This window comes from Festucalex cinctus, chromosome 2 (genome assembly GCF_051991245.1).
Source record: "Festucalex cinctus isolate MCC-2025b chromosome 2, RoL_Fcin_1.0, whole genome shotgun sequence".
In the NCBI taxonomy this organism is placed as follows: domain Eukaryota; kingdom Metazoa; phylum Chordata; class Actinopteri; order Syngnathiformes; family Syngnathidae; genus Festucalex; species Festucalex cinctus.
This window is the reverse complement of record NC_135412.1, coordinates 24,180,583-24,208,581: the sequence shown is the minus strand read 5'-3', so window position 1 is coordinate 24,208,581 and position 27,999 is coordinate 24,180,583. Positions and strand designations below refer to the sequence as shown.

General features: G+C 39.9%; 2 protein-coding genes and 2 long non-coding RNA genes across 12 annotated transcripts in view; 2 read left to right on the top strand and 2 right to left on the bottom strand.

The window, feature by feature from the left end:
* The window catches only part of LOC144014227 (uncharacterized), a 62,007-nt gene that overhangs the window by 12,664 nt on the left and 21,344 nt on the right, over window positions 1–27,999 (top strand). The gene's annotated exons all lie outside the window — the stretch shown is intronic.
* On the bottom strand, window positions 3–27,734 carry csf1b (colony stimulating factor 1b (macrophage)). Of its 4 annotated transcripts, none has more exons than XM_077513879.1 (9): window positions 27,522–27,734; window positions 21,571–21,690; window positions 18,586–18,648; window positions 17,771–17,941; window positions 17,475–17,676; window positions 17,257–17,393; window positions 5,461–5,504; window positions 5,346–5,383; window positions 3–1,389 (listed from the first exon to the last, which is right to left on the bottom strand). In XM_077513879.1, exons 1-8 carry the CDS (start codon window positions 27,561–27,563, stop codon window positions 5,347–5,349), a joined length of 816 nt encoding a protein of 271 aa, XP_077370005.1. In that variant the 5' UTR covers window positions 27,564–27,734; the 3' UTR covers window positions 3–1,389; window position 5,346. The 4 variants fall into 4 exon arrangements, with proteins under 4 accessions (XP_077370005.1, XP_077370007.1, XP_077370008.1 ...); XM_077513881.1 differs by having other exon boundaries at window positions 5,346–5,380; XM_077513882.1 differs by lacking the exon at window positions 17,257–17,393 and having other exon boundaries at window positions 1,353–1,389; window positions 5,346–5,380.
* On the top strand, window positions 8,629–10,004 carry LOC144015039 (uncharacterized). The gene is made up of 3 exons (XR_013282672.1): window positions 8,629–9,042; window positions 9,412–9,498; window positions 9,580–10,004. It is a non-coding gene; the product is annotated as an uncharacterized LOC144015039 (long non-coding RNA).
* LOC144015038 (uncharacterized) lies at window positions 10,297–11,638 on the bottom strand. The gene is made up of 3 exons (XR_013282671.1): window positions 11,365–11,638; window positions 10,694–10,924; window positions 10,297–10,421 (listed from the first exon to the last, which is right to left on the bottom strand). It is a non-coding gene; the product is annotated as an uncharacterized LOC144015038 (long non-coding RNA).

The following is a 27,999-nucleotide window of genomic DNA, read 5'->3' as shown; positions in this document are numbered from 1 at the left end:
TTAGTCACGTTCACCCAATGTACATGTTTGAATGAAGTAATTCAAATGACTCTTTTCAGTGCAGGTAAGTACCACCGGCGGTTTTTAAATCCCATCTTAAAAGGACAATTTTTTTATCATCAAAATGTATTTTTTTTTTTTTACTCAACAATGTAAAAATATTTACTTTTGGCCAGGTTAGTCAGTCAAACAACTTATTATAACAGAAAAAAAGGGATGAGAAAATATACAAACATTTCACTTTTCACATAAAGTTGATAATTACATTCATGGGATGTCATGGGCTAGATTGTCCATTAGGAAATAGCCATAAATGATAAGCTGCTGTTGTAGATTATATTATATTTCACGGTTTGGGTTTCTGCAGAAGCTGGAGGTTAGCAACATGTTTTTTCATCGCTCTCCTTTGCTCTTTCTTACACAAAACCTTCTCACCCCCTTAAGAGAGAAATTTCCAGTTGCTCTCAAGCTCAGGCACGATGCAAAGTGATCCATCAAAACCTTCTGGACAAGGCACGGACAAAATCAATACAACATTAAGGAATGTAATTTGCAACACTTCTACAAGCCTTCCAATTCTGTCTTTCTGTGTTATTTACGTACTGCAATAATAAGTCAAATGTCAGGCTTGTACTAACACATTTTCCCACCAAATCCTGTCAAGCCTCTCTGAGATTGAGCTTTTGTTGTGCGCACCACTCCGAACCCTTTCGATCTACAAATGAGTGTTTGTAACCAATCACAGAATATTATCCAAGGTCCATGGAAAGGAACTTCACACTTTCTCGAATACTGTACAGCTGAAATTGTTTGTCCTTGTTCAACATCCTCCTGCGCCCAAAATGGGATCAGCAATGGGGGACGTTAAAGAGCGAGGACAAAATGTCTTATAGTGTAGTGAACCAAATCATATATGGTTACTAGCGCGTTTTGGACCCCTCATAAAATGTGAAATCAAACAATAACTAGGCAACAAAATGCTTGAAGTGTATAATGAAGTTATATCACTTGCTCGTTAAATGTGACCATTTCAAATATACAGTATGGATTCGTAAATAAAATATACATTGTGAATTTGCATTTATTATACAGAAATTGTAAAGAATCAAACTAATAAATAACTTTTTGAACAACAATACAAACAATTGATTAAGCGATAAACAGATACGTTAATCAAAATGTGTAGTGGAGAAATTCTTTAGTTTACTTCAATTGTATTTGCAATATGATGTATAAACATAATATATGCAGAATTTCTTCAACAAAGGTCCATCTTTGCTCCTAGTCAAAAGGAACACTTTCAAATGAATTAGACAGCATGGCCAATTACTATTATGAAATCTTCTTTGTGGGTCAAACATAGCTCTTCATGATCTGCCGCTGGCAACACTAGAAATACAAACAAATTCAAGACAAACATGTACAGCAGCCATAGATCACATCGGATAATAATCTCAATCTCTTGACAATTTGGATAACATCTGTCAGAGACATCATTCTGCTTTAATGTAGGAGGGTGACGTGTAGGAGGGTTCCTTTCACCCAACTGCTAATGTCCTTTTTTTTTTTTTTTTTATAAACATTCAATAGGAACAACAATGGGTAAAACAAATTACCAGTAAATTGTCTGTTGCCCATTGTTGTTGTATGCATTTGTGTTCTTTGAGGTCAACTTGACCAGATTGACTTGAATCTGGAGAAAATTATTCGGCTAGAACAGTTGTTTTTTTTGTTTTATTAAAAACCCAAATCTAGGAGCCGCTGGCTATTTGGCTTAGAGCCGAGGAGAGGATTGAGGGCATTACAAGGTATGGCATTACCCATAAATTGTCGCTTTACACGGCTGATCTGTTGCTTTACCTATCAAACCCCTTGTCGTCTATCCCGATTGTTATAGACATCTTGACAAAGTTCGGTAAATACTCGGGTTATAAATTGAATTTTGGTAAAAGCGAACTTCTCCCAATCAACGGTCAATTTAGAACGTCTTCAGTGCACACTTGCCCATTTAAGATTACGCCACAGGGATTTCATTATCTAGGTGTGTTTGTTATTCCAACATTTGATAACCTTTTTAATATGAATATCCACTAATGGAGAAGTGTAAGCAGGACATGGCTCGCTGGTCCGCCCTTCACCTCTCGTTATCTGGCAGGGTCAACTTGGTAAAAATGGTGATGCTTCCCAAGTTCCTTTTATTTGTTTCAGCACATCCCGGTTTTCATAAGGAAATCTTTTTTTTTTTTTTTTTCCCAGCTGGATCGTTCGATTTCTTCATTTCTATGGCTGACTAAGCCCCCACGTATTAAGAAGACTATACTGCAATTGCCAAAAAAACCCAAATTGAGTTGAGGTCCTCGAAGCTCTCGCTGCATTCTCTCATTAACGCGCGACTGCCGCTTAAAGTGCACAATGTGTCCCAGAATAACGTGGTCTTGTGTACTTTAAAAATTTGGACTCAGTTACGTAAAAATTTTGGCTTGGTCGAACCGTCAGTACTTGCTCTTATTGTCAATAATCACCTTTTTACACCGTCTAGTTCTGACCCTACTTTTGCCAGCTGGCGAAGCAAAGGCCTGGCGCGAATTAGTGACTTTTACGTAAATAACCGCTTTGCTGATTTTCAGGAACTTGCGTGTCGATTTGATTTACCTCAATCGCACTTTTTTCGTTTTTTGCAAGCCAGACACTTTTATACAATCTGCTTACTCTAATTTCCCAAACCAGCCCCCTGGGTCTTTAGCCGACCAAGTGCTTACCCTAGACCCTGCTCAGAGACGTGTCATATCCATTATTTATAATTCCCTGGGATCTCTCGACTCTCAAATGCTTGATTCTGTGAAACAAAAATGGGACGAAGAGATTGGAATATCAATACTAGCTGATCAATGGGTACAGATATGCAGTCTCGTTCTTCCTCTATATCTGTTTGCTTCAATGTAAGGTACTTTTCAGGGTACACTATACAAACGCGAGACTTGCTAAGATTTACCCTGACGTCAGTGACACTTGTAATAGGTGCAAGCAATCACCGGCTAACCACACACGTGTTTTGGTCTTGTCCTGCTCTTAGCAGTTTCTGGCGTCAGATTTTTGACACTTTATCAGTGGTACTACGTTTGGACCTTGATTTTGAGCCGTGCACTGCCCTCTTTGGTTGCCCTCCTCTTTCAGCACCAAATTTGCCACTGGCTAAATGGCGAGTACTGGCCTTCACTACATTGCTGGCAAGACGCTTAATTTTGTTTAAGTGGAAACATACTCTTCCCCGACACACAATAGCTGGCTTCGGGACGTTACGACGCATATTAAACTGGAAAAGATGAGATTCTCGCTTTCCGGTGCTAGTGAAGTCTTCAACAAGACGTGGAAGCCATTCAAGGAATATTTAGAAAATGTCATGCTCCTTCCTAATAGCGATTAGATGCCCTCCCCACCCTTACCACACCCAGTTGACCCCTTTTTTTTTTTTTTTTTTTTTTTTAACCCATTATCTATTATCGTTTACGCGGTACTTCAGGACATATGTGGTTTTTGTCTTTTGTGTGTTTTTGGTTCATTTGTTTGCTGTCTGTATGTATGCGTTAGAGTGAATGGATGGTTGTCGATTTTCGCTAATAGTAGATAATTGCCTTGCTTATTGGTTCCTGAAGTTCGTTTTGAATCTCTAATACGACTCATTGATATTGTCATTCTGGATAATCCTTTGAAGTGTTAACCTATTTGTTTTTTACCTGTTGTAAGTCAAAAGGCCTTGTATGTCTGGAACTTCGACGGCATCACTGTGTTTTTCAAATCATAAAAATTCTGAATAAAAAGATTTACACAAAAAAAACAACAACCCCACATCTATGGAGTAGTTGCTTGATGTTTATGTGTTGACTACCAAAATAGTCCTGAATGTATTTATGAGACCACATGAGTAGCTTGCGGGCCTGTTCTAAAAATAGCTCACCATTGGTGGGTACTCATGTGATTTTCTAGTACGGTAATCATGTTGCAGACAATCATAGAAATCAAGTTCTACAAACTGATGTTTATCTTTTTCCTACCTTGTTCAACTATTGATGATAAATACTGGACGAAATCATTAACATGATCAGTGCTCTGACATAGATATCATTAATTATGAATAATGACTTATGATTAAGGTAATTTAAGCAAAGTTGCACACATTAATCGGTGCCAAAGAAATAGATCTCAGATTACAAAAGGTATTTGTTTATACACCTAAAAAAGCTTACGGTGAGATTGACCTGAAAGAACTCACATGTGTAAAACATCAATGTGCACTGGACAGGATTGACTGAAATACATCATGAGTTCCTGTTATTATACTTCATTACTTTATTCTAATTGAACGAGTTAAGCCATTTAACATAAACATGCAAAAAGAAAATGTCAATATAAATCACTAACCCCAAAGTTTATAAGTAGGATTAACACATCATCCAATTCTCGCCACTATTCCAGTGATTTAGGGTTAAAAAAAAAATAAAAAATCTCGAAAGCACATTTAAACTGAGATGGTTTGAAATTTACAGCAGCCAAAATCAGCACAACCCTAAATCAGGTTAACCAAAAGTTTATTAGAAAATAGAGAACAGGTGCCATGGCATAATAAAACGTTCTGATTGTATATGGCTCAACTGACAAGTCGGTACCAAAAAAATAAATCTGGAAGAATGTGTTGCTGCTTTTAGAATAAAAGGGTTCAAAGTTTAGAAGAGACAATTTACAGGATTGAGGTGGTGAGGAAAAAGCGCAACTCGGTAGACCTAGAGCAGAAGATCACATTTACTGTTTCTACTGTGAAAATTTTGCCTACGGTTGTACCGATAAATCTGGGAGAAGCGCCAGATGATTTAATGTGCAATTCATTTTCCACAAACCCAATATTAATCAGAATGCCGTGTTTAGACTAATGGGCATAGAACTTAGTATTGTAAAGAACGCGTTGGTCTTGAATTCCCCTTTAACGCTGAATGAAGTACAAGAGAAAGAAGTACAAATATGAACATACTTTATGTAATCAAATCTATAGAGGTGAACAGGGACAAAGTGTCCTGACACGTTGGAACATGTCGCAGTCATGATTCCAACATCATGGGTATAGCCTTCGTTACAGAAATCAGCACGTTTGCCAAGTTCTCCTAGAACGATCAACCTAAAAAATTCCCCAGAAACTACTGTGACTATTTCAATTTGAAATTCAATTGTAAAACTGCCCGAGAACCCCCCCCCCCCCCCCCCACCCCCCCCCCCCCCCCACCCCCCCCCCCGACACACTCACACACACGCACACTTACAGTTTGAATAGAAATGTAATTTGCAAGGATACTCACATTATTGTAGCTGCAGCTCTGTGCCTTGCTGGTCTCTGCTTTAAATTAAATGACAACATGCATCAGGGTAACCAAAAGTGGGATGTTTTGAAGGCATTGTGCAATGTGGTCTTACCTAGAAATCGTATAAGATCCCGATCTGTGACGGACGCGGGTCCTCTGTTTTTAAATGACAGGGACATAATTAGTGCCATGACTTTCAAAGAAAGTACACATGCTCATACATACTCATACATACAGTAGGAACTTGGTTAAAAAGTCTACACACCCATGTTCAAATGTCAGGTTTTTGTGATGTTAAAAAAAAAAAAAAGACAAGATAAATCATTTCAAAACCTTTCGCACGCTTATAACGTATACAACCCATTTTGTGAAAAAATCTTTGCGCAAGGTAAAGTTCATGTGATCTACGGCGGTCATCAACGCAAGAGCAAACGTGGAGGCATAAATTAGGCTTAATACCTTTGAAAAACAAGATCCCTCTGACGCTGCGGAAGCCCATTACAGACCATGGCTTGCACTTTATTTAACTTTAACTTTATTTGTGATTAATCAGGAGCACTTAAAATGGTGGTTGCTGCATGATGACTACCATTTAACATGAATTTGAATATGAATGGTTTATTCTGAACTAGGCGTGGGCCGATATTAGATTTTGACGGTATGATAGCCATGAGCAAAAATATCGCCATGTCACGGAATCACGGTATTAAAATTACATCTCTAAAATGTCCTTTTAAGAAATATTTGGGGAAATAAAAACAGCTTCTTTTTTTTTCATTCAACACTATTTCATTTTTAAACAAAATATAGAATATTTGGTACATTAAGAAACATGTACCATGCCAAGTTTAAATAAGTAAACATTAGGGTATATTCACTAAGAATGCGCTTTGTCCGGTAATAACGCGAAATATTGCACAACAACTGCACCCGCAGTCTGCGCCCAGTTACCCACCTATTCACTAAGGATATTGCTCTAATCATATACCGGCGCAAAAACGCCCACAAAACTCACAGCTTGGAGCAAATTTGCACCTGATTTACCACACATGGCAATGGATTTGCGCCAAGAACATTGTAGTATAGCAGTGCTTCTCCAATAGTGGGGTGGGCCCCCCTAGAGGGGTGCGAGACTCCATCAAGGGGGGCGTGTTTGATCTCGGGGAACATGCTTTTTTATTTTTTTATTTAGATTTTTTTTTTTACTGTCCTAGAATAAAGTGCAATCGCACCTCCACTACATTACATTCTTACTGGGGGGGGCCATGACAGAAAATAATTGAGAAGCACTGTATAGTAACAGTTGCGAGAAAGATGACATTATCAGAAAGCGAGGTTGGATCGAGAGTAAGCGTTTAGAGCGCCATTAAGCTGTACAGAGCAGAGAGGATGACAACGAGGTCATTCATTCATAAAATACAAATTATTGGTGCGATTGTTTTTTGAAAATATATATTCAGAGGTTGGCGTGGGTGTACAGTATGCATCTGGCACGTAAAAAATAATCGTAAAATGCCTCCCTGCCATTGCCGATCAGCAAATAACAATGGTGCACCGAGGCGCAATCTGGTTGGCAGCGCACTTAGTGACGGATTTCCCCATCTGGGTGTGTTTAGTTAATTAGGCGCTCCCTGATTGCTCCATTTATACTGGTTAGTGCCGTGCAAAGGCGATGCAAACCTTTAGTGAATAGGCCCCATTGTGTTTTAATTCTTCTTAGTAAGTCACAGTGTCCCATCACTGGTGAGCTATTTTTTAGAACAGACCCAGTTACTCATGTTGTCCGTTGGGACACGCTTGCACATACACGTACATTTATTTATTTATTTTAAGAACAATAACCATCTGTCCTTACCCCTACCCCTCTCCAGTTATTCCCTCCTCCCCCTTGAGCACGACTCCACGTGCACTTGCTGTAGAAGAAGAAAATTAATTGAAGGCAACAAACTTCAAATTGGCCCATTTACGCAACTCTGCAAGAAGAGCTAAGTACCGGTGACAGACAGTATTAGTGGTTATTGAAACCGTGACTTTTTAAAACCACGGTAAATCGTCAAACCGGTTATCAGCCCATGTCTATTCTGAACACAGTAATGTCCCATCCCTCCTTCTAAGAAAGTGTGCAAAATTATCTCAGTTCAGTTCCTCCCATGTAAAGATTTTTTTTTTCCCCAATAGCATTGTACAGGTTACAAGTCACATTTATGTAGGAAAAAGTTGTGATATTAGATTTATTTATTTATTTTTAAATATCACAAAAGGCTGGCACTTGAACGGGGTGTGTAGGCTTTTTTGCATCCAACGTAAATCGGGCCACGACCACTGGCCAGAGTTATACCTCATCAACATACAACAAAGCATTGACAAAGGTGTTATTTTCAAGTGCCAAACATTGTGTATGATGTGTGTGGGATCCTGGCTCAAATTGAGGCAGAGGTGGTATTATCTAGGGATGCTGCGATCCACTTTTTTCATTACCGATACTTTGGGGTTCAGTATCTGCCGAGACGGATTTGATACCGATCCATAATAAATTGTCTTTGCACTTTTTTCCCACAAAATGTTCAATGTATTCACAAAAAAATAATGTTTTGAAAATGTTTTTTGAACATTTATTGGAGTAGGATTTTCATTCATCCTGGCTGGCTGACTTCCCGCTCGTGAAAGCGTCTGATTATCCTTCTTTTCCCACTAATAAAAAAGTTAGTATTCCTTGTCGAGGGAAGTTTGCAAACCATTATGATTTGACGAGGGTCCGTGTCCTGGTTAAACTAGTCCCTCTGCCGCATCATCCTGTGCTTCCACGGGGTAAGCTGTTTCATGCGACTCGGGAACAATCTCGTTCGTTTTTGCGGCAGGAACCAACATAATATTTGCGATTTGTTCCTTCATCAGCCCGTGACAGAACGGCTTCCTTGCTAATGCTCGCTAGCTTCGTCCGCCACCGGCAGATGTAAACACTGATGTCATATTGTGATTATACTGTAGCCAATCATACGTCACTGGTCGCATCGAGGATTGTGGGTTCGCATGGAATTTTCATGCGGCCATGTTTTTTTTTGTACACGGAAGCTTGGTATAGCGATGTTCCGCCAGTGCACCTTTGACAGACAAATTGACTGCGTCACAACCGTAGCAAGGGGGAGATATTTACCTCACCATTCCCCGTTTCACCTTGTCATTGGAGGTGTGGTGAAAGAGCACACGCCCTGGAGATAAGCCTCTGTGGATCGGGACCATTTTGACAGATACCCGATCCATTTTTTTTTCTTCCCAATAGGTCGCTTGCACATCGTAATGCATCATGGGAGTTTTTCCTTCGGGCGCCATATTGGGTGTCCGCCGGTTCACAAGGTACACTCGCGAGTTACACGGTAGAGCTTATCAACCTGATGTAATTTTCGCAGTATTTTCACGATTTACCGGAAGATCAAAAACAACGATACAGGCAGAAGGTGTCTCTGTGTGGCGGGATTGATCCTAATTACGTCCTGACCAAGGGTGATTTTTTTTTTTTGACGGAGAAAGCTTGCTGGCCAAATGTGACATCTCTGGACATCTTTCCCTACCTCGTGTTGACAACATGCTCCATAACACGCCAACAAATCCCTGGAGGCTTACAATTATTTTGTAAGCGGGTGGATACAGAGTGTAAACTTTAACATCGCATCAGAAGAAACGGTTGCTGTTGCACGTAAGTAAACCACATGGTGTTGGTAATTCTGCACACAAAAATGTTGATTTGTTCTCAGGCTTCCTGTTATCATTGTGTTTACATGCACAGCTGGGTTTACCTGATGTGGTTTTTCTAACAATTTTATAACAGGCAAATATGGCAGAGCGTATAAGAATAAAAAGTAACTATGCACAGCCTCCCCTTGGCTTAATTAAATTTAATGCTACCCTTTCACTAGTTACATGTTACTTAATCAACTTATTCTAAATGGTTAAGGTTAACCACTCTCAGAGGACGTATTTTTAGTTTCAGTTTCCAGTACAATAAAACGTGTTCATGGTAACTACTGAGCATACTGACAGCTTTTCTTATGATCTCACGGTTAAGGAGGCTGTCACAACACCCAATTTCTGTCTGGTGCCGGATGGCAACAATTCCAATCACTTGTCACGACAACACCAATAGTATTACCAGGTATGTATGGCTTTACTTTTTGTAGTTTCTTATTTAATTCTATGTTTCATATTTTAATTACAATGTTTGTAATATTTTCAGATTCAGGCACAGATGAGTTTAACTGGACGGACTTCTGCGACTTTGTGGTGTGGACAAAGTGTGATTGAGCGAGTCCACCCAGATCGCTCGTTTTGGCCAGTTGGAAAAGCCAGAGTTTTTTTTTTTTCCCCAAAGTCCCCTCCTTACCTGAACTGCTCGGGAGAGCATTTACTAGATCAGCAGTGGACTTCCAGTGTTCCTGCTCAGCCGCTGTCACCTACCACTTGCTCATGTACTTCAAAGATGCGGAATAAAGTAGTTTTTTGTGCTGCAGCAGATTGTAAAATCAAATGATATCACTTGAAGTGTGCCAATCTAGACTGCCAAAAGGACAGTGGTTTTGTGGCAAGTGTGAAACAAGGATTATTGGGAAAACTGTAACACAGTACTGGTACTTGTCTTTCATTAAACAAATTTAAAAGAGAGCAACTTTTTCCTCTGTACATAGCATAATGAAAGTAATTGCGTACCCCATCAACATTACATCATACCGTCATCTCAGGATGGTAGGCACCTGTGCTAAAATAAACTACATTAATTAACAGTTCAATTTTTAACTCTGAAATTACTACATCTAATAATTATTCACTTCATTTTTTGTGCTTTTAGAAATAATAGAGATTTATGCCATTACTTTAAGAGGGACCATATTGCACATTGAGTCAAATCCTGTCATTTGTATTATGTATAGCTTTGTAAACAAACCCAACAATAGAATTTGTATAAACGCTGCCTTTATTAGCGCCAAACAAAAAGTCGCATGTTGTCCTCCTCCAATGCTTTGATGCTCGCCTTCGTTTCCATCATGTCATTGGCAATCAAGTCGGTGTGGCATGAGATCCCTAAAGAAAAAAATAAATAAAAAAATCACAAAAAAATACGGTACCAGTAATAGGTTTAATATAGTAAAGTAGTATAGTTTTTTTGTCAGTGTAAAAGAAATGTACACATTTTGTTGCATTTTTTAATGTATGAACATTGCTACAGGCAAATACTTATTTCTATAAACACTTCCAAATGTCTCTAAAATATAAGGTGCGTGTACACACACAAACAAACACATACATTCACTCATGCATACAATATATCATGTAATGAATTCTGAGTGGCATACCAGAGTCAATGATGTCAGCAGTACTTGAGGGTACAGGTTACTGGAGCCATCTGGCTGCATAACTGCAACAATCTCTGCCACTTCGAGTCGTCTTTTCTTTGCTTGTCTCTCCTGTGCACGTTCATATCTTGGCACCGACTGGGCTGAGACATAGATGTTGTAACTTGGGACCCAACTTTAATGTTGGAGCCCAGTCGGGATGATTGGACAGAAAAACGGGCGCAGGGCGACCTGTTAAAATAAACAAATATATAAACAAATAAAATATGGAAAGACTGGTTATTTTACCGCAGTAGGGTGGCCGTGAATAAGTTCTTTAGCATGATGTGTAGGCTACCGGGGGTCTGTTTTCTTGCATCACCCCCGGGGGTCTGTTTTCTTGCATCAGCCCCTTCTGTCTCTTTTTTTTCCAAGTTTACATTTTGCCACCAAAAAACATGTTATCGGCATTAAAAGCCCAAGACTAATCAATCCAATTTCAGCAGTAAACACTTTGCACTGGCACTACTTGGGTGAAAATGTTCGATGTTAGCTTTCGGCTAACGTCCGCTAGCCAGCTTGTACTACCGAACTTGCTTGCTCATGAATCCAAAACATAAGCAACTTGCCCATATATGGGCGGTCGAAACGTTATTAATCCTCATGCATTAAATAAAGGTAAACAAGCTTACCGCTCACAAAGTGATCGCTGCACACACGAGCCCAAAGTAACGACTTCCCTCCGGAGTCCGCACTCCTCTGTCTCCAGGCCCTGGTTCCTAATTATTTTCGGAATTCGGAAAAAAGACCGACCATTTTCCCCCTTGGCTTTGTTCGAACAGCCAACGATGCAGCAACAATGTACCATTTTAAACGCAGAAAACAAACGTGATAGATACGTGTTAGACCGAATCGCTACGTAAATGGAGGCCACCCAGCATGGCGACTACGAGAAATCCGAGGCGGAAGTGACGACATGTGCAAGCGACCTATATCTGGGCCAATACCCAATCCACGTATCGGATCGGAGCATCCCTGACTATGATGGGTGATATGACTATCTGCAACATTGGTTGAGACTGCAACATTGGCCTATTCTTTTTGTGTGTATGGTGCTCGTCACGAACGCAGCAGCTGCTTGTTTATGAGCTATCTTATAAGCAAACAGTTTGTCGCAAACGTGTGACGTCATACATGTTGCGATCGCGTGTTTGATCAACTGAAAGGAGACTGATTCTGTCCTCTTTCATCTATAATTGCTTCGAACATCAAATCGTATGTAGGAATGGAAGGATGTTGTTTTGTTGTGATTGTATTGTATTGGTGTTAATATTTTATGTTATGTTATGGTTGTTTTTTTTTGTGTGTGTTTCTGTAAAGCACTTTGTGACAGCTCAGGCTGTTTGAAGGCGCTATATAAATAATCTTGTGGATGATTTGGAACAGCAGTGTTTCCAACACCATGTTAAAACGTGTGAATGTTAAAGCATTCATTTAGTAAAACCGTTCTGCCAAAACATTTCAGGAGGGGGAAGTATCAGCCACTGTTTTTTCCAGGATTCAAAAAAAGACTTTCCGTTGCATGATGTGGCGACGTCTTAAGCCGGATTTATACTTATGCGTTTACTCTTGCGTTAATGACCGACACACATCCCAATTTACGCCGAGTATTGTGCCGTAGCTTGTGGTCGGGTGCTGCGCACACGTATCCAATTCTTGTACGCCGTAGATGGCGGGTTGTAACATCGCTGTGGCTTGTCCGTTTGATGGCGTACTCAGCTCCCGCCTCCCCCACCCCCCCGATAGTTTCCATGAAAGGAAACTGTGTTTGTAAGCGTAGGCGGCACAAATTCACTTCCCGTCAGGAGACCATGTTTGTGTGTGATTGCGTGGATGTGTGTGTGTGATGAGAAAAAGAAAAACAATGATCGCTAAGCACGGAGCATGTTGTGTTTTGACCAACACTAACCATTGCAAATTGGCATTAAATAATTGCTGTGGTGATGAGCTAACTCCCCCTTCCAGGCTGGAGGCGGCAAGCAAAATTCGGTGGAAATGGCCGCCTCTGAATTTTGTACACAAAAAAAAAACCATGTTCAATCGTGACACCCTTTTGATGCAAGAGTTTACCTATACTTCATGACAATGCACATTGAAAATGAATTTAAAACTGCTATCTTAAGATAGAGACTAGACAGATTAAAATCTGTACAACTACTTTTTGCTATAAGAGTTTTCTTCTGAAAGACCTATTACAATCTCCAGCAGCATTGTGGCTTCCTAGTGGGATAATGTGATATACGATCCAAATTGACTTCGAGACAAATTCACAACCTCCTTATTCTCTGTGTTCCTATTAGAGCTTTCAATACACTTGAAATCTTTATCTTTTTTTTTTTTTTTTTGGTCTCCTGTCAATCTGTCCTGATAGAAATTCAAATGTCAGTGTGGTAAACTTTTAAAGCATGATTGGTTTCTGATTAAATATAGCATTATCAATGTGCAGTTCTACATAAGGTTATCAGGTGGAGGTCTGTTAGCAATTCATGGTTAGTATTAAAAACATAAGGAGCACTCAGCTCAGCTCTAGAATGACCTGTCCGGAAAGATGATGAATATTCCTCTTTTAAAACTTTTCAGTTCTGGGCAAAATATTTACTACCGTTACTACGCATCTATTATTAGGGTCATAAACAGACAAAAACGTAGTTTGTCCTCTAGCAACAATAATGAGCTTATTGAGAATGATCAGTAAACGGATAAAAGCCCGGGCTGGTCATGTTCCATGTTCTAATTGCTCTTGTAGCCCGTCGATGAAGCAAAGTAATGCCTGGTGTGTTTTGAGAACATCATGGCCAAAGGAAATCTATTGTTTGAAGTCTCACAGCATTTCCCCTTTTGAGTTTTATAATTATACAGACATACTGTGCAGAAGACTATTTAATGGGAAAACAGACAGTGTTAAAGACATGGTTTCTTTGGCTCTATTAAGATTCTAAAATGGTCCATATGTTTGGGTTTTCATGCTGTTCTGGGCTTGCCTTCCACAAAGTGTTGATATCAAAACACCACCATAATATTTTTAGGATACTGCTGGTCAGAGCTCACATCTGACTGATGATTTAGATTTACTGGCCATGAGTTAAAGACTCCCAGATGCTATGGAACGCACATCATAGCTCAACCTGGTGAATTCTGACCATGTGTTTGCACACAGGACTAGAAGAAATCACTTGGTGAACACTCACAAGAAACGTTATTCAAAAAGCCAAACTTGATCCTATACTCGATCAAATAAACCCACTTTTACAACATTCATGGTGAGAACCTTGCACAAGCCTGTAAACTGTGGTTTTGGCCACAATCATCTCCGTATGAAGCTTGTTAATATAAATTTTATATTGTTTACCTCGTAAATCCAAGCCGTCATGCACAGAAAAAAATATCACAAACTGAGTAGGTGGGGTAGTATACAGGGGGCTTCATGAAAGGGGGAGGGAAAAAAAAAAAAAGGAAAAATGTCCACATTCTGTAGACCGGGGATGGGCAATCCTGGCCCTCGAGGGTCGAAGTCTTGCAGGTTTTGGATGTTTCCCTGCTCCAACGCATCTGATTCCAATGAATAGTATTGTTATCAGGCTCATGCAGAGCTTGCTGATGAGCTTCAGGTGTGTTGGGGAAGGGAAACATCCAAAACCTGCAGTATTCCGGCCCACGAGGACCGAGAAATATATATTACCGTAGTCTAGCTGGCATAACCTGTCGTTACCCCGGACTCACACCGGTTGCGGCTGCGCTGCGGCTGTGGTGCGTTCCGGCGACGCAACCAATTAGATTCCATTCATTTGAATGGTGCGAATTACACCGCTTGCGTGTCGACTGTGTCTCAACTGCGGCATGCTGCAGCCCTTCCGCAAGGATAGACCTATTTTCTATTTTTGCCGGAGGCCGACCGATGCGGCCTCCGGCAAAAATAGAAAATAGGTCTATCCAAGCTAGCACAAAGACCGACGCAGTTTCAAAATAAATTTCCGGTTACCTTTCAAAATAAAACACTCGCCAATTCGTATTTCGCAAGCATATTAGCAAAACGTGATGTGGGTGTACCGGGCCTGGAGTTAACGTGCGAGGTGCTCATTCACGGTTTAGACACTAGCGAACATGGACAAAGAGAGCTTTATATTGGAGGTGGAAATCCACAAAATAATAAAAGTCCACCTCTCTTTCTGCTTCTCTGTTGAGCACAGACTTTCTGTGTGTTTGTCGTTGTTTTGAATCCATATGATCGCGCGCGGTCATGCGAGACACGGCGGGAAGTGATTGGCGACGGAGCTGCCGATATGCAGCTGTGCGGAGCCGGTGTGAGTTGGCCAAAAAATTGACACGTCCAGCGCACGCAGTCAAGCCGCACCGCGCACACAACCGGTGTAATCCTGGGGTCAGCCGCTTAAAGCTGGTCTATCAATAAACATAACACAGTAAACATATTTTCTCACAAGCTCTTATACAGTATAGTTGGGGAGGGGCAGCCTCATGCTGTACGTCACTGGGCGGCTGTTTTTGCCCAGCCGAACACCGTGAAAACTGTTAAATACTATACTACCACAAATCATTACTACAATATTTCTTGGGCTTTTCCCATTTTCAACATGTTTAAACACATAATGAATTAAGGGGGAAAAACGAATCAATGAAGTTATTATACAGTGTCTTCAAAATCAAGACCACAGATATGTTTAAAATTTGATGGTGACAAGAAAATTGCAAAAGATCGTTTGCAAGGGCTGTCTTTGCAACGTTTTTCAATCTTGAACGAAAGCTGACGACCAGTAGGTAAATGAGGTCATTATGAGAAGCACCTGTGCCAAACACTGGCAGTGTTTTACTTTCTTGATCTGGTTTTCCCATTTCTGCCTGGCACGCCATTTGCTCAAAATGAGCATGTTGTATCGACCTCTTCATATCGGTGGCTGGTGTGAGTAGTGCACAGGCCTCTCGACCATGCTATTTTTGGTACGGTACATAATTGTTTCATTGTAAAGCCCTTATCTATGCTATCTAATTATAATGGGGGTGAATAAAAGGAAACGCTAGCATCGTAGCTCATGAACACCACCAGATGCGTCCATTATACTCCAGCCAAGAACCAACAAGGTCAACTTTAAAAGTTTTAAAACAGTTTTAAAATTTTTAAAAATACATTTATTTACAATAATACTCTATTGCATAAGGCATTTGCAGGCATACAAAAAGTACAAAACTATTTTTGTACTGTTATTGGGTGTTTAAAAAAAACCAAACCTAAAGGACAATCAGCTCTCTCAGCAAGCCCCTTTCCCAATTAGTGTGTTAAATTAATGTTCCACAGTATGTAGTGAAAATAAATTAAATGTTTCAATCTATATATAGTACATCTTGTCTTTTCCTGAATAACTGCGGAGTTCTGAAAACCACTGCAAGCCAGTAATTGGTGTGGTCTACCATAAACTACCGCTGTTCATTTGAAGGTGAGTTACAACAATGAAGTCCTTTTGACACATCTTAAACATACAATGTTACTCGACAATTGGGTTGTGATAAATGTAATAGTTTTGTATCTTAAGATTTTCTGTATAACACTTGTCGCAAATGGGTTGCAAGCCAGCTTCGTGCAAGCTTTGCTGTGCTAGCGTCAGTTCATGAGTTTATACGTGTGCTAGCTACTGTGATGTTGCGAACATTTAGGGCAGCAAATATGCTTTGGCAAACCTGGCATTGACACATGTTAGAGTGAGTGTCGAAAACAGGAAACATTTTAGGCCTTTTGTTCCCCCCAATACCACCCACCCACCACCACACGCACGCACATACACGCACAAAACCAAACAAATCCAATAGTGCAGAACCAAAAAATGTGACTAAAATTAGAGTAAAACCTTTTTGAGCTGTGTTGCCTAAAACTGTAATAAAACTATCATATCGTGAGATGACTAAATTGTGACTATTGGACCAATAAACAATTCTTGTCCAAAAGTTTAAGACTAAAATTAAAATGACTGCAAGATGCAGAACACAGATGCGGAAGGTTAATTTTCCCCCAGCGAACAATAATAGCGAGCGCAAGAACTTATCTAACTTGACAAATTGAACTGAATTGCAGAGCAATCTCCTACACCATGACCATAAAATCTTTTAGAGCATTTGTGTGCCTTACAAGCACGATCCTCTATTTCACCCAAATGCAGTTCTATGCGTAATTTGACATTAGCAACATAATGTGTCATTATGTGTTGTTAGTATTTCTGCATATACCCAACACAAATTATTAATTAATTAATTCCACAGCTTCTATGACTGTACATCTTTTATCTACAGGAGTTCATGGCATACGAGTATGTCAGCCTCACAATTCTGTTGTCGCATAGTACACCATCTTAAATGAGCCATTACTAAGAAGTCTTAAGAATTGTAATTGTTCTGTTGCATTCTTCAGCAGGCCTGTCTCAGAGAGCACAACTGAGAGGCCAAGGCACACGTGATCACGTGAGGAATTTTAGAGTATGGTAGAGATGGTTTGGGAATTAGCAAAATAGAAGCACCGGTACCTTTTGTGTGATTAGACAGAAGAGAGTAAATATGAACAGTAGTGCTCCGAAGATGGAGGTGATGATGAAGCCAAGCTTGTACAGGTCTTTCAGTGGTCTTCTCTGAGAGGCCTTCACTGACCTCGTAATATAACTGTCTGTAGAAGATTACACACAATCTGTGACCTCTGAGGCCTCAAGTAACATCAGAGAAGCCCTCAATAGATCGATGATCCCACCTGTGCAGCCTTGTGTGGAGGACGCTTGAGGTTGCTCCGTGCTTGAACCAAACAATTTTGAGTATTCATACTGGCAACTCCAGTCGAGTGGTGCATCACTCGTCGTTACCAGCTCCAAATAAACAGACAGCACTCTCGAAGCTCTCTGCAGCGCTTCTGCAGGAGACCCTTTGTAAAGCACTTCAAAACTCTCGGGCTTGTCCTGTAATGGGCATTGGTAAACATTGCATAGGTTTGCTCAGTTTCCATGGAAACCTTTTTCATAGCAAATACTTATGGCCTGAAGACGTACGCACCTCAAGCTCCTCGTTGATCTGAGGAACACATTTCTGCGAGTAGATATTGAGGATGAGTGCTCTCAAAGACTGAACATAGCTATAGTTGACCGAACCCCTGTTATATTTGAAGTGAGTGGTGAGGAGCTCTAATATCCACGGGAAGGCAGCTTTCACGAAGCAGCACTTGCTCTGCAATCAGAAAGTGTGGTCAGGAAGCTGGAATATTAAAATGTAGAATGAGGCCTATAATAATAGAACTGGTTGCAAAAATTTCTGTGTATGAAATTTAGATTATATCTTGACTCATTCAAGACCAAATGACATGTGCTAGTTGGCTGCAAGTAAAAGAGGCTCTGTTGATTAAATCTCAACTAATTTGCATCCTCAGTAGAATAGAATAGAACAGAAAAAGCATCCTCGATGGAAAGTTGAGCTACAACCACACAGACCTGTTGTATGACATATTTTTTCAGCTTAGTTCAAGGGTGATCTTGAAATAAGAGTAAATAAGAATATTCACTGGGAAGTAAGTATTATTTCAACTGGTGTTTATTTTCTGGACCATATTTTCAGTAAGAACCAGAATGCTGTTAAGTCGATACTACATTTTTTATTTTTAAAATTAACAATGCATTATAGTTCATTTGAACTTAAGGCACAACTGCCTTTCTTTTCTTCTGCCAGAATTTAGTGTTTAATTGTTAAAAAATACACTCTTGTCATCTGAAATTAATAGGCTCAAGTAAAATATTCATTCATGTACCACACGTTGAGAGGTCTGATTTGGATAAATACTGTAATGGAAACTTACAACAATTAAGAAGGTACCTTACCAAAGATTTCTGTTCTATGAATGTGTAAGTTATCGAGCACCCGCTTCTCAATTGGTTATCCATCTGTAGAGACAAAATGGAGACAGTTTTTACAACTTTTTAAATACAGTATTCAAGCAGTGTCTGTCTGAACCCACTTCCCCACAATCTAGTTAATAGAAACTGCATCTTAACACCTGTCATTAATTATATTTTAAAATGATTATCAGCATCAATTAACTAATGAGCATGTTTCAGCGTTGACATAAGCAGTTGACAGATGACCTAAAGAATTGATTGACTGTGGCATGCTTGGATGTGTTAATGGACTCAACGCCTCAAAGCAGTATATTAACTTTTAAAGTCTCTCACTGCACTGACTCTTGCAGTGTGTTTGAGAGTTGCCCGGACAACAGTCTCAGAATAAGTGAAAAAGGCTTATTTCCATTATTCCATTTCTTCTTTTCATTATATTGTTTACCTTCTGATTAGCTGCCGACCTGAAAATGTTTAACTGCATATTTATAAAGGACACTTTCACAACCCTCAACCACCCATCCCTACCAGCAACTACCTCCGTCAGACCCCAGACACCCTCCCCTGCCCAGCCGATTCACGAACATGATGTGAAACGGCTTTTCAAGCAACAGAAGATCAAGAAAGCTTCAGAGCCAGATGAGGTGTCTCTCGCTGACCAGCTGGCTCCATTCTTCACACAGATCTTCATCAGATCCTTGTGTGAGGTCAACATCTACTTCAAATGCTCCACCATCACCCCAATCCACAAATAACCTGCAATATCGCAAATGAGCAACTACAGGCCTGTCGCGCTGATATCAGGAGACATCATCAACAGAAGCACTGAGCAAGGATGCGCCCTCTGCCCACTGATTTTTCTCCCTCTACACAAGTGACTGCACCTCAGCTGTCAAACTCCTGAAGTTTACAGATGACACCAGAGACATCGGCCTCACCAAAGACGGTGATGAGTCTGTATTTCGACAGGAAGTGGAACAACTGGCGCTCTGGTGAACATGGTCAAGACTGCAGAGATAATTGTGGAGTTAAGGAAATATCCTTCGACATTCTTCCAGCCTGGCACAGGGTCATGGAATAAGTCCTGTGGTCTGCCATCATCGTCTCGTTTGGTGCGGGCAAATAAGGGGAAAATCCGATTTCAACGGACAGTAAGGACTGCTGAAAAAAATAATTGATAACTTCCTATCCACTCTTGATGACTTTCACACTCCAAGAAACATGACAAAGTCAGGCAAAATCCTCTCAGACCCTCCCCACCCAAGTCACTACCTCTTACAGCTCCTTCCCTCAAGTTTTGTAGGCGCTATCGAAGTATGCACACCAAAACCGACAGTTATTCCAACAGCTTCTTCCCTTTTGCTATCAGTCCCCTAAACAAAATTCTATAGTGGCACATGGTACCAGACACTTTAAAGTGCTCAAGGACTTTCTGCAAGCCGTTTGGAAAATGGATGGATAGATGGATGACTACATACTAACATTCATTGTGTGCTTTTCGCACACTTGGCCATTAAAGATGAGTCATTGTTTTTCACCCTCACTATTATTATTTCATATATATATATATATATTATTATTTTTTTCCACTTAGAGTTACATAATGGGTGTAGTTGTCACCTGATTCATTGTCTCTGTGTGATACATTGCTCCTTAAAACAAAGATCATGTTATTCCTGTTTTTTAAACAACACAGCAGTGTTTCAGCTTCAGATGTTTGTGGTGGAGCTGTAGAATTGGGTGTAGCCTGAGGTGTGTGTGGAAATTTATGTGCTGTTAAATGTAGTTGCTGTGAAACCATCACAAAATAATGTGTTGATTCGATTCCCATTCTGAAGTAACCTTTTGCAGAAAACTTAGTGTGCATTTGGCTGCCTACTTTTAGATTTCTTTCCTTCTACTCTCTCTCCTTTATCTTCTCTATGTCTAACAGCACTGTGTACTATGAACCAGGTCGAAAGTACAATTTTCATTTTTGCAAGGCGCGGTGTAGGTAGTCTCAAACTTCTTGATCAAAGCAACCTTATTATTGAACTTTCACAGGAAAATGTATTTGATCTTAAAATTAATGACATTGTTTTTCGTAACTGGCAAAACTTGATGCCTGTTGGCAATTAATAATATTCTTATTGGCAAAAATAAATGTAAAAAAAAAAAAAAAAAAAAAGTTTTACAAAAGCCCATGACTATCCATGCTTGGGGCCTTGCTGCACCATTAAAGGAACAGTTCGGACTTTTTTGACATGAATCTCTATTTCATCCTCACCTCCAGTGTGTGCGATAAGCACTGACTTACCCCTGACAGCGTTCTGCGACACAAGTTCTGGTCCGGTGTTGGTCGAGAGGAAAGTAGTCCGGCAAGTTGACTTGGGTCATGGAAATAAAGCGTTTATTTTCTAAAAACAATTAGTGTTCAAAGGAGTGATACATTTGCATCACTAAACTCCTTTTCTGAAAAAAGTCAGACGCCATTACTGCCGGGTCCTATTTTTCTGTTAGTTCGTATCACTGCGCGTTGCCCCGTAGACAGCTGATCAACGCGCTGCAGACAGCTGTATCCGCGCGGTTTCCGCCGAAAAGACAAACAACTTCTAGATTAGTGCGCGTCTATCAGCTGCATGCGATGCGCCGTGCAGTGATACGAACAAACAGAAAAATAGTACAGGCGGTAATGGCGTCTGACTTTTTTTCAGAAAAGGAGTATTGTGATGCAAATGTATCACTCTTTTGAACACAAATTGTTTTTAGAAGAAAAACGCTTTATTTCCGAGACCCCAGCCAGCTTGCTGGACTATTTTCCTCTCGTCCAACACCGGACCAGAATTCGTGTCACACAACGCTGTCAGGGGTAAGTCAGTGATGATCGCACACACTGGAGGTGAGGATGAAATTGAGATTCATGTCAAAAAATCCAAACTGTCCCTTTAAGTTTCCCCCATCCCCGACTTTGAAGCCTTTAAAAACACCTACCAGATGTTTGAGTGTCCGCAGGTGGTCCCTAGTAATGGAGTGTCTGCAAGGTCCAGGGACCTCAGCCATGGACAGCGGGAAGCTCAGGAACATAAGCACACACAGACACTTTACCTGCAACTGACACAGTCACATTTTCAAATTGGCATCTGCCAGCATGTTTGCGAACATTTAAAATCGGTGACGTTCAAAATGCACAAATTATGAAGTGGAGTGCCTCCCATGATTAATGGAGTCCAATTTGCAGAAACATTCAGTGGAGTTTAAAATATGTTGCAATGCTTCATCACTCTTAATGAAACCGTCACTCACTTTTGTTGGTGGTATGAATTTTCTTTAAGATAAAATGGTGCATAATTGTAACGATACCCCGAGGATCAACAAAAACAAGCCCCCCAGCAATACGCAGCATGCTGTTGTAATCATGCCCTTCAAGCATAAACAAACAGTGCAAGTTGATGGATGGTGGAGGAAAAAAAGATTGGTTTCACACCAAGTGGGAAAGTGGAAAGAGGAAAAACACCTGTGAATTCTTTGCTGTGAGCTCGCGAAGCTAGCATTGTTGAGGGCTATCAGTCAGGCAAGTGGTCAGCAAATGGCAAACACAAGCAAACTCGCAAACATATATACATATTTTTTTTTTGCATATTATTGAAATCAGTAGTATGTAAAGTAAGTTTAGATGGGAACTTTCGCAAGTTCTTTTATCTTGAATGCTCGATATACTTATAACCAGAAGACTGCATATTCTCAGTTTAACTATTTACTGGATGCCAGAAAGATTGAGTACACAGCTGTGGAGCCTTTCCTACTGGATCCAAAAGAAGGTCTAAACTATTCAAAACTCTAATCTTATACTGTCTTGGCCGCCCACCCACACAGGGTGAGTCAGCCTAGCGGCTAGGCTGACTCACCCTGGGCCCTAGGCCCTAGCCCATGTGAAAATGTGTGACCTGATGATCTTAACTGGTTGCAACTGTATAACTGTGCCAGAGTCCAGATAGATAGGAAGACGCCAAGCCAGGACAGGTCACAGTGACACAATGGCCTAATCATAAAGAGGCTAAATCTATAACAAGTGAGTGTTTAAAATGAACTATTAGTTCACCACTAGATGGTGCTAAGTATTACACAGTGTCCTGTTAATATTTTGGAGCCTGGCTACGATGTCCCATGTGACAACATAGGGAGCACAAGATGAGTCAGAGACTAGCTCATCGAAGAGAAGCATTAAGCGTCATGGTGAGTTGTCTTTTTAACCTTGCATTTATTTGTTTCAGTACCGGTCTGTCTAAATAATTCGTTAATTTGACACAAGGGCAGGAGCAGCTCTTCCAAACGGAAGCAGAAGATAACGGTTGTCTCCACTCAACTTAGGGCCCAGCTGCGTGACCAATCACTGTGACATCTCCCTGTTAGCGTCTGCATGTGTGTGGTGTGTTACAAACATATAACCAAATACAAACTGAGTTTCCCTTCAGTGATTTATTAGAATGATGATAATTAAGTCATTAGAAAAGAAGACAAATGATTAATTGAGAAGAAACATTTCCAGTTAGCCTTTAAAACACAACATAGTAGGCTGCTCCCTGTGAAAAGGGGTGCATTGTCAGTAAGGGCAACACATCATGCGAGTAATTCGCTGTGGCTGCTCAGATGGGTCGAGTGTAAAGCTACAACTACAAAACATCAAGCGTACACCCTTTTTTTTTTCTTTTTTTTTTAAAGTAAGGGAAGGACTGTCTACACGCTATCAAAAGGGACATTGTGATCTTGTCTTTGAAGTGTATTTAGTAAACTTAATTATGTTGTTCATGGAAAGAAAGTTGTCTTGGTGCCTTGCCTTGAGGACAGAATACCAACACCAGTGAACACTATAGTGAGGCTACGAGACTCTTAATAATGATTCTGAGCATAAGAGGCAGACTTGTCCAAACTTAATTATGCCCTTAAATGTCCCCAGGATGACTTTTGATTGGTCTGCGAGCAAGCCTGTGAGAGTCTATGAGAGTTTTTACTGGTCATTGCGTTATTAATTTATGTCTACAGTAAAGTCACTTTTCTATCACAAGTTCGAAAACAGCCTTGCCCTGTACCGCCACGGGCTCGTTTGGCCTGGCCTGGCCTCCGTCACCGATCAAATAGGGCGGGATTGGGGCTGTGTCAATTGAACTGCACAGCGTCCAATGTCAGTCTGTTACTTTGCCGTGATTCAAAATATGAATTGTTGCAATTTAGAACCCATCAAGTGCACAGATGATTTCACACATGAAAAATCAATTTCTCCATTTAAGCCAATAAGAGACAGCTGGCCACCACCAAAAATTAAAAATACGTAATCCATATTCAGTACTAGGGGTGTGAATTGCCTAGTGCCTGACGATTCGATTCGTATCACGATTTATAGGTCACAATTCAATTCGATACCGATTAATCCCGATACGAATTTATACGTTGATTGTTGTGATTTTTACCTAAAATTTAGAAAATACTATTCAGTAAACTTGTACATGCACACTAATATTTGTACGAAAATGTGTTATTTATTTATCTGAAACTTATAACTGGGAGCCACTGTATTTAACAAACAGGTTGTGATCTGTTTCATGTTTGAACAGCATTGAAATAAAATATTAACGCTTAATATTCCATTAACATAACATTCTTCCATTTTTAAGGTGTGAATCCTAACCCTAAGATGTTTTGTTGAATATTTTTCCATCAAAAATGGATGTTTAAAAATCGATTCGGGTGCCTATTGAATCGATTCGAGAATTGTGAGCTGTAATATCGCGATATATTGCCGAATCGATTTTTTTTAACACCCCTATTCAGTACACGCATACACGATATTTACAATTTCGTAGTAACAATGAAAGAAATAGTAAAGCTGTGTGCATGTCGCCGGGTCCTTCTCTTCAATGAGAAAGAGCTGCTATTAACAATTCCAAACATCCGGGCATTTCTTACAATTGTGGAATTGTAAGAAATGCCCGCACAACGCTTCATTTCCACGGTGTATTGTATTGTATTGTATTGTATTGCTTTTGCCTGACTAGAATACAAATCAGGCATATTGTCAAAGTAGGCAAAGATTTGATCAAATTTTCAAATCAAAATAATCCTCACAAATCAAATTACAACGATCCAAAGTCCAATGCGTCTCATTCAGCGAAGAGCTTCCTTTCACCGAGGATAAACTGCATTTGATGGAAGTGGGAAATAGGATTTATCCCATTTAGATTCTGTCAGTTCGATCGCAAAGAATTCGAGACAAATGTACTGTAAGAACAAGACATACGTTCACATGACACAATGTGATTTGGAATGACCGTGATAACCAGAACAAAATTTATCGGAATCAGCCATCTTTGTTGTTTACATTTGTCTCAAACACATTGAGGGCGGAACTGAAGTCACCCGAGGGGTTGAAAATGTTTGGTTTTACAGTTTAATTCCAGTTTGCAATCTCTTATTTGTGTACACACCTCAGCAATGTGATGTAATCCAATACAAAAGCTGTATCAATCTATCTTTAAAAAGATAAGGTGCGGATGGAGTGCTGATTAGGACTGGTAGAGAGGATTTAATTGAATTAGGTCAATTGCATTAGCACAGAACCTCAGAAGAGATACTGAGTAATGTTTATATAAACCAAAACAATAAGCACTTCTTCAAGTATGCATTGTTGCTACTACAACCACAATAAGAAACATTTGTTTTATTGTTCAGTCAAGTATTTGCTATAGAATTGAATTCTGTTATGCTAAGTATATAGCCATCATTACATCACATCATGTTGAAGGAGTCAGGAGACAGAAAAAGCATGGATAAATGAAAGCATACACTTATGCCCCCTACGGGCTACGAGCAATACGGACATGCCCAGCCATGATTTTGTCTTTGACTCAAGTGCAGTAGTTCCAAATCAATCAGAGTTTCCACCTGTGCGAGCAAAATACAGTAGATCCAAGTGAGGCCATTGCACCTAATGTTGCGGCCGGTGACTTTTTATTGTCAAGCTAGGCCATATGTGCTTCTTGCATGAATTTCCTCTTCTTTACAAAGCAAGAAACTGTATGAGAGGCCCATTACCTTACTGTAATAACAAACGCTGAAATTTATAGTATCTTTGAAAGGATCCAACGTTGCTTTAGGAGGAATACCTCATATTATTATAACCATGATCACCATGCCACAAGTTTGTTTTCCCGGAAATCTCCTGCCATGCATCCATCAACCAGACCTTTAAACCATTGACCTGGGTGAGGCTAAATTTTCATTTCTCATTTTTCGTCAACATTTTTTTGCTGGTGGGCCCTGCTCTTGTTGATAGTATTCCATCGAGGACAGCTACAGGCTGAATATTTATTTGGTTCCAGCTTTATTTATTCATTGTTGATCATCATTTATATGAACTTGGTAGCATGATCAGTGTCTACATGAATGATCATTAAATATTAAGTATAATATCAGTTAAGGTAATCTGAGCAGATTTATTTCAGAAGCATGTATAAAATTGGTCGCCTGAAGGGCCCATGTAGTACCGCTCAGTTTCAAAAAGGTTGGTGATCCCTATACTAAAAACAAAACTCATTTCTCTTTCTTGTTTGTTGGTCACATCACACAATTGCGTGGCCACTTCCTACAAGACGGGGTCAAAATGGCATGTGACACATGATTGCTATGCAAAGTCAAATAAATAGCGTGGAAGTAAAACTGCCACTGTTTTGACATAAACCTGCAGCCTGAGGAGCTCCAGTCTATTGATCTCATTGATTATGTAGGTTTGAATCATTTACTCTACTGAAAGCATGACTGTCCAGTGTCCAATAATATGGGTTACATTAAACGTCGGATATTGTACTTGCTTGATGGTATTTTTTCATATTCTATTTGAAATTGCATGGAAGGGATGTCTTTTGCGGGTGAGTTCAAGTGTAATATATAGAGTGCCACTCACTGGAAATCTGCCGGCAAGTGATTTTTTTGTTTTTTTTAATGGTGCATGACCTGAAAATAGACTGGGGAAACACTTTGTTGTAGTAAAACTGCCATCCGTTTAGAAAATGTGAAGGAAACAAATCTTATCACACTCAATTATGTTCGCTACCTAATGCGCTTTGGCAATTGTACTGTAAGTATGAAATGGGTGCCAGATGGACTTAATTTCACTCAACTTTATGATCGAAACATGGTCTTAAGCACATGTGCCTCACACATTCTACCCTCAAATGTTTTCTGTCACATGATTCAGATTTGCAACAATACGATACAAACGGGTGACAGACAGGCACAGAACTGAGACAACAAAACATGATTTATTTGAAGCCTGGCCAACATCTGAGATGGATTAGGACATAAAAGACAGAGCTTTAAAAGCCAGCATGGGCCAAGGACAAGCCACTTCATATTTTCTTTTAGTTCCTTTTGTGTTCTTAAGCACAAGCAGCATTTAGAGATTTGTCTTGTCTATTCTCTCTCGCTCTAGTCTTAAATTCACTTTTCACACTAACTTTAAGAGTCCTGCCACAGCTAGTTATGAATCCAAGTTGGATGTGTGGGGAATTGATTATTATGCAGTACAGCCGTAATTGGAAAAAAAAAAAAAAGTATTTAAAAAAAATAAAAATAAAATAAAAATAAATATATATATATATATTCCAAGAAAATAGTATTTTAAATTATGGTGACTAATGAAACAGAATAGAAAAGCTAATTGAATTCAAATTAAGATGTAAGATCCCAGCTAACGAAATTATTGTAATCTAATAGAGCTAATAATTTGACTTGCATGTAACAAGTGCAGGAGCACATGACATTCATGACATCAGTTACATGATGTGTTATCCAAGCAGTGAATGACATCTGGAGCAAAGGTACAAAGCATCAAACCACATGCGAGGAGTGACAAATGCATTTAAACCGAGAAGCGACAAGTTCTCACCTACCTTAGCCTTGCTCTGAATCAGGGTGGGCACAAGGATGGTCATCTGGTATGTGTTTGACAATGGGAAACAAATCCTCTGTCACACACATTGAAGCAAAGAGATTCTTCTCATATATTCACTTTCACTCCACAGAAAAGACACTCCAGCTGGGTCAGTGTTGCGCTTCGTCATGTGGCGTACTTCTAATGCACTGGCTGACGTGCTCTTCTTGCAGAGTCCAAACCGAGACTAACCGTCTCAGCAGACAGACAGGCAGAGAGCCCGTTTACAGACCTCCCACCTCTCATCTCACAGTCAAGATCCATGCCTTTCCATGTCTTATGATCATTTTGGTTGTTGTTGTTGTTGTTGTTGTTGTTTTATTACATGTGCTGTACATGGACTTTATAATGCATTTTTTGTCGACAAAAAAAATCCAATGTAAGCTATGGCATTGGGCTTATGTACTATACAGATCCCCATCAAAGTTTTCGTGCCC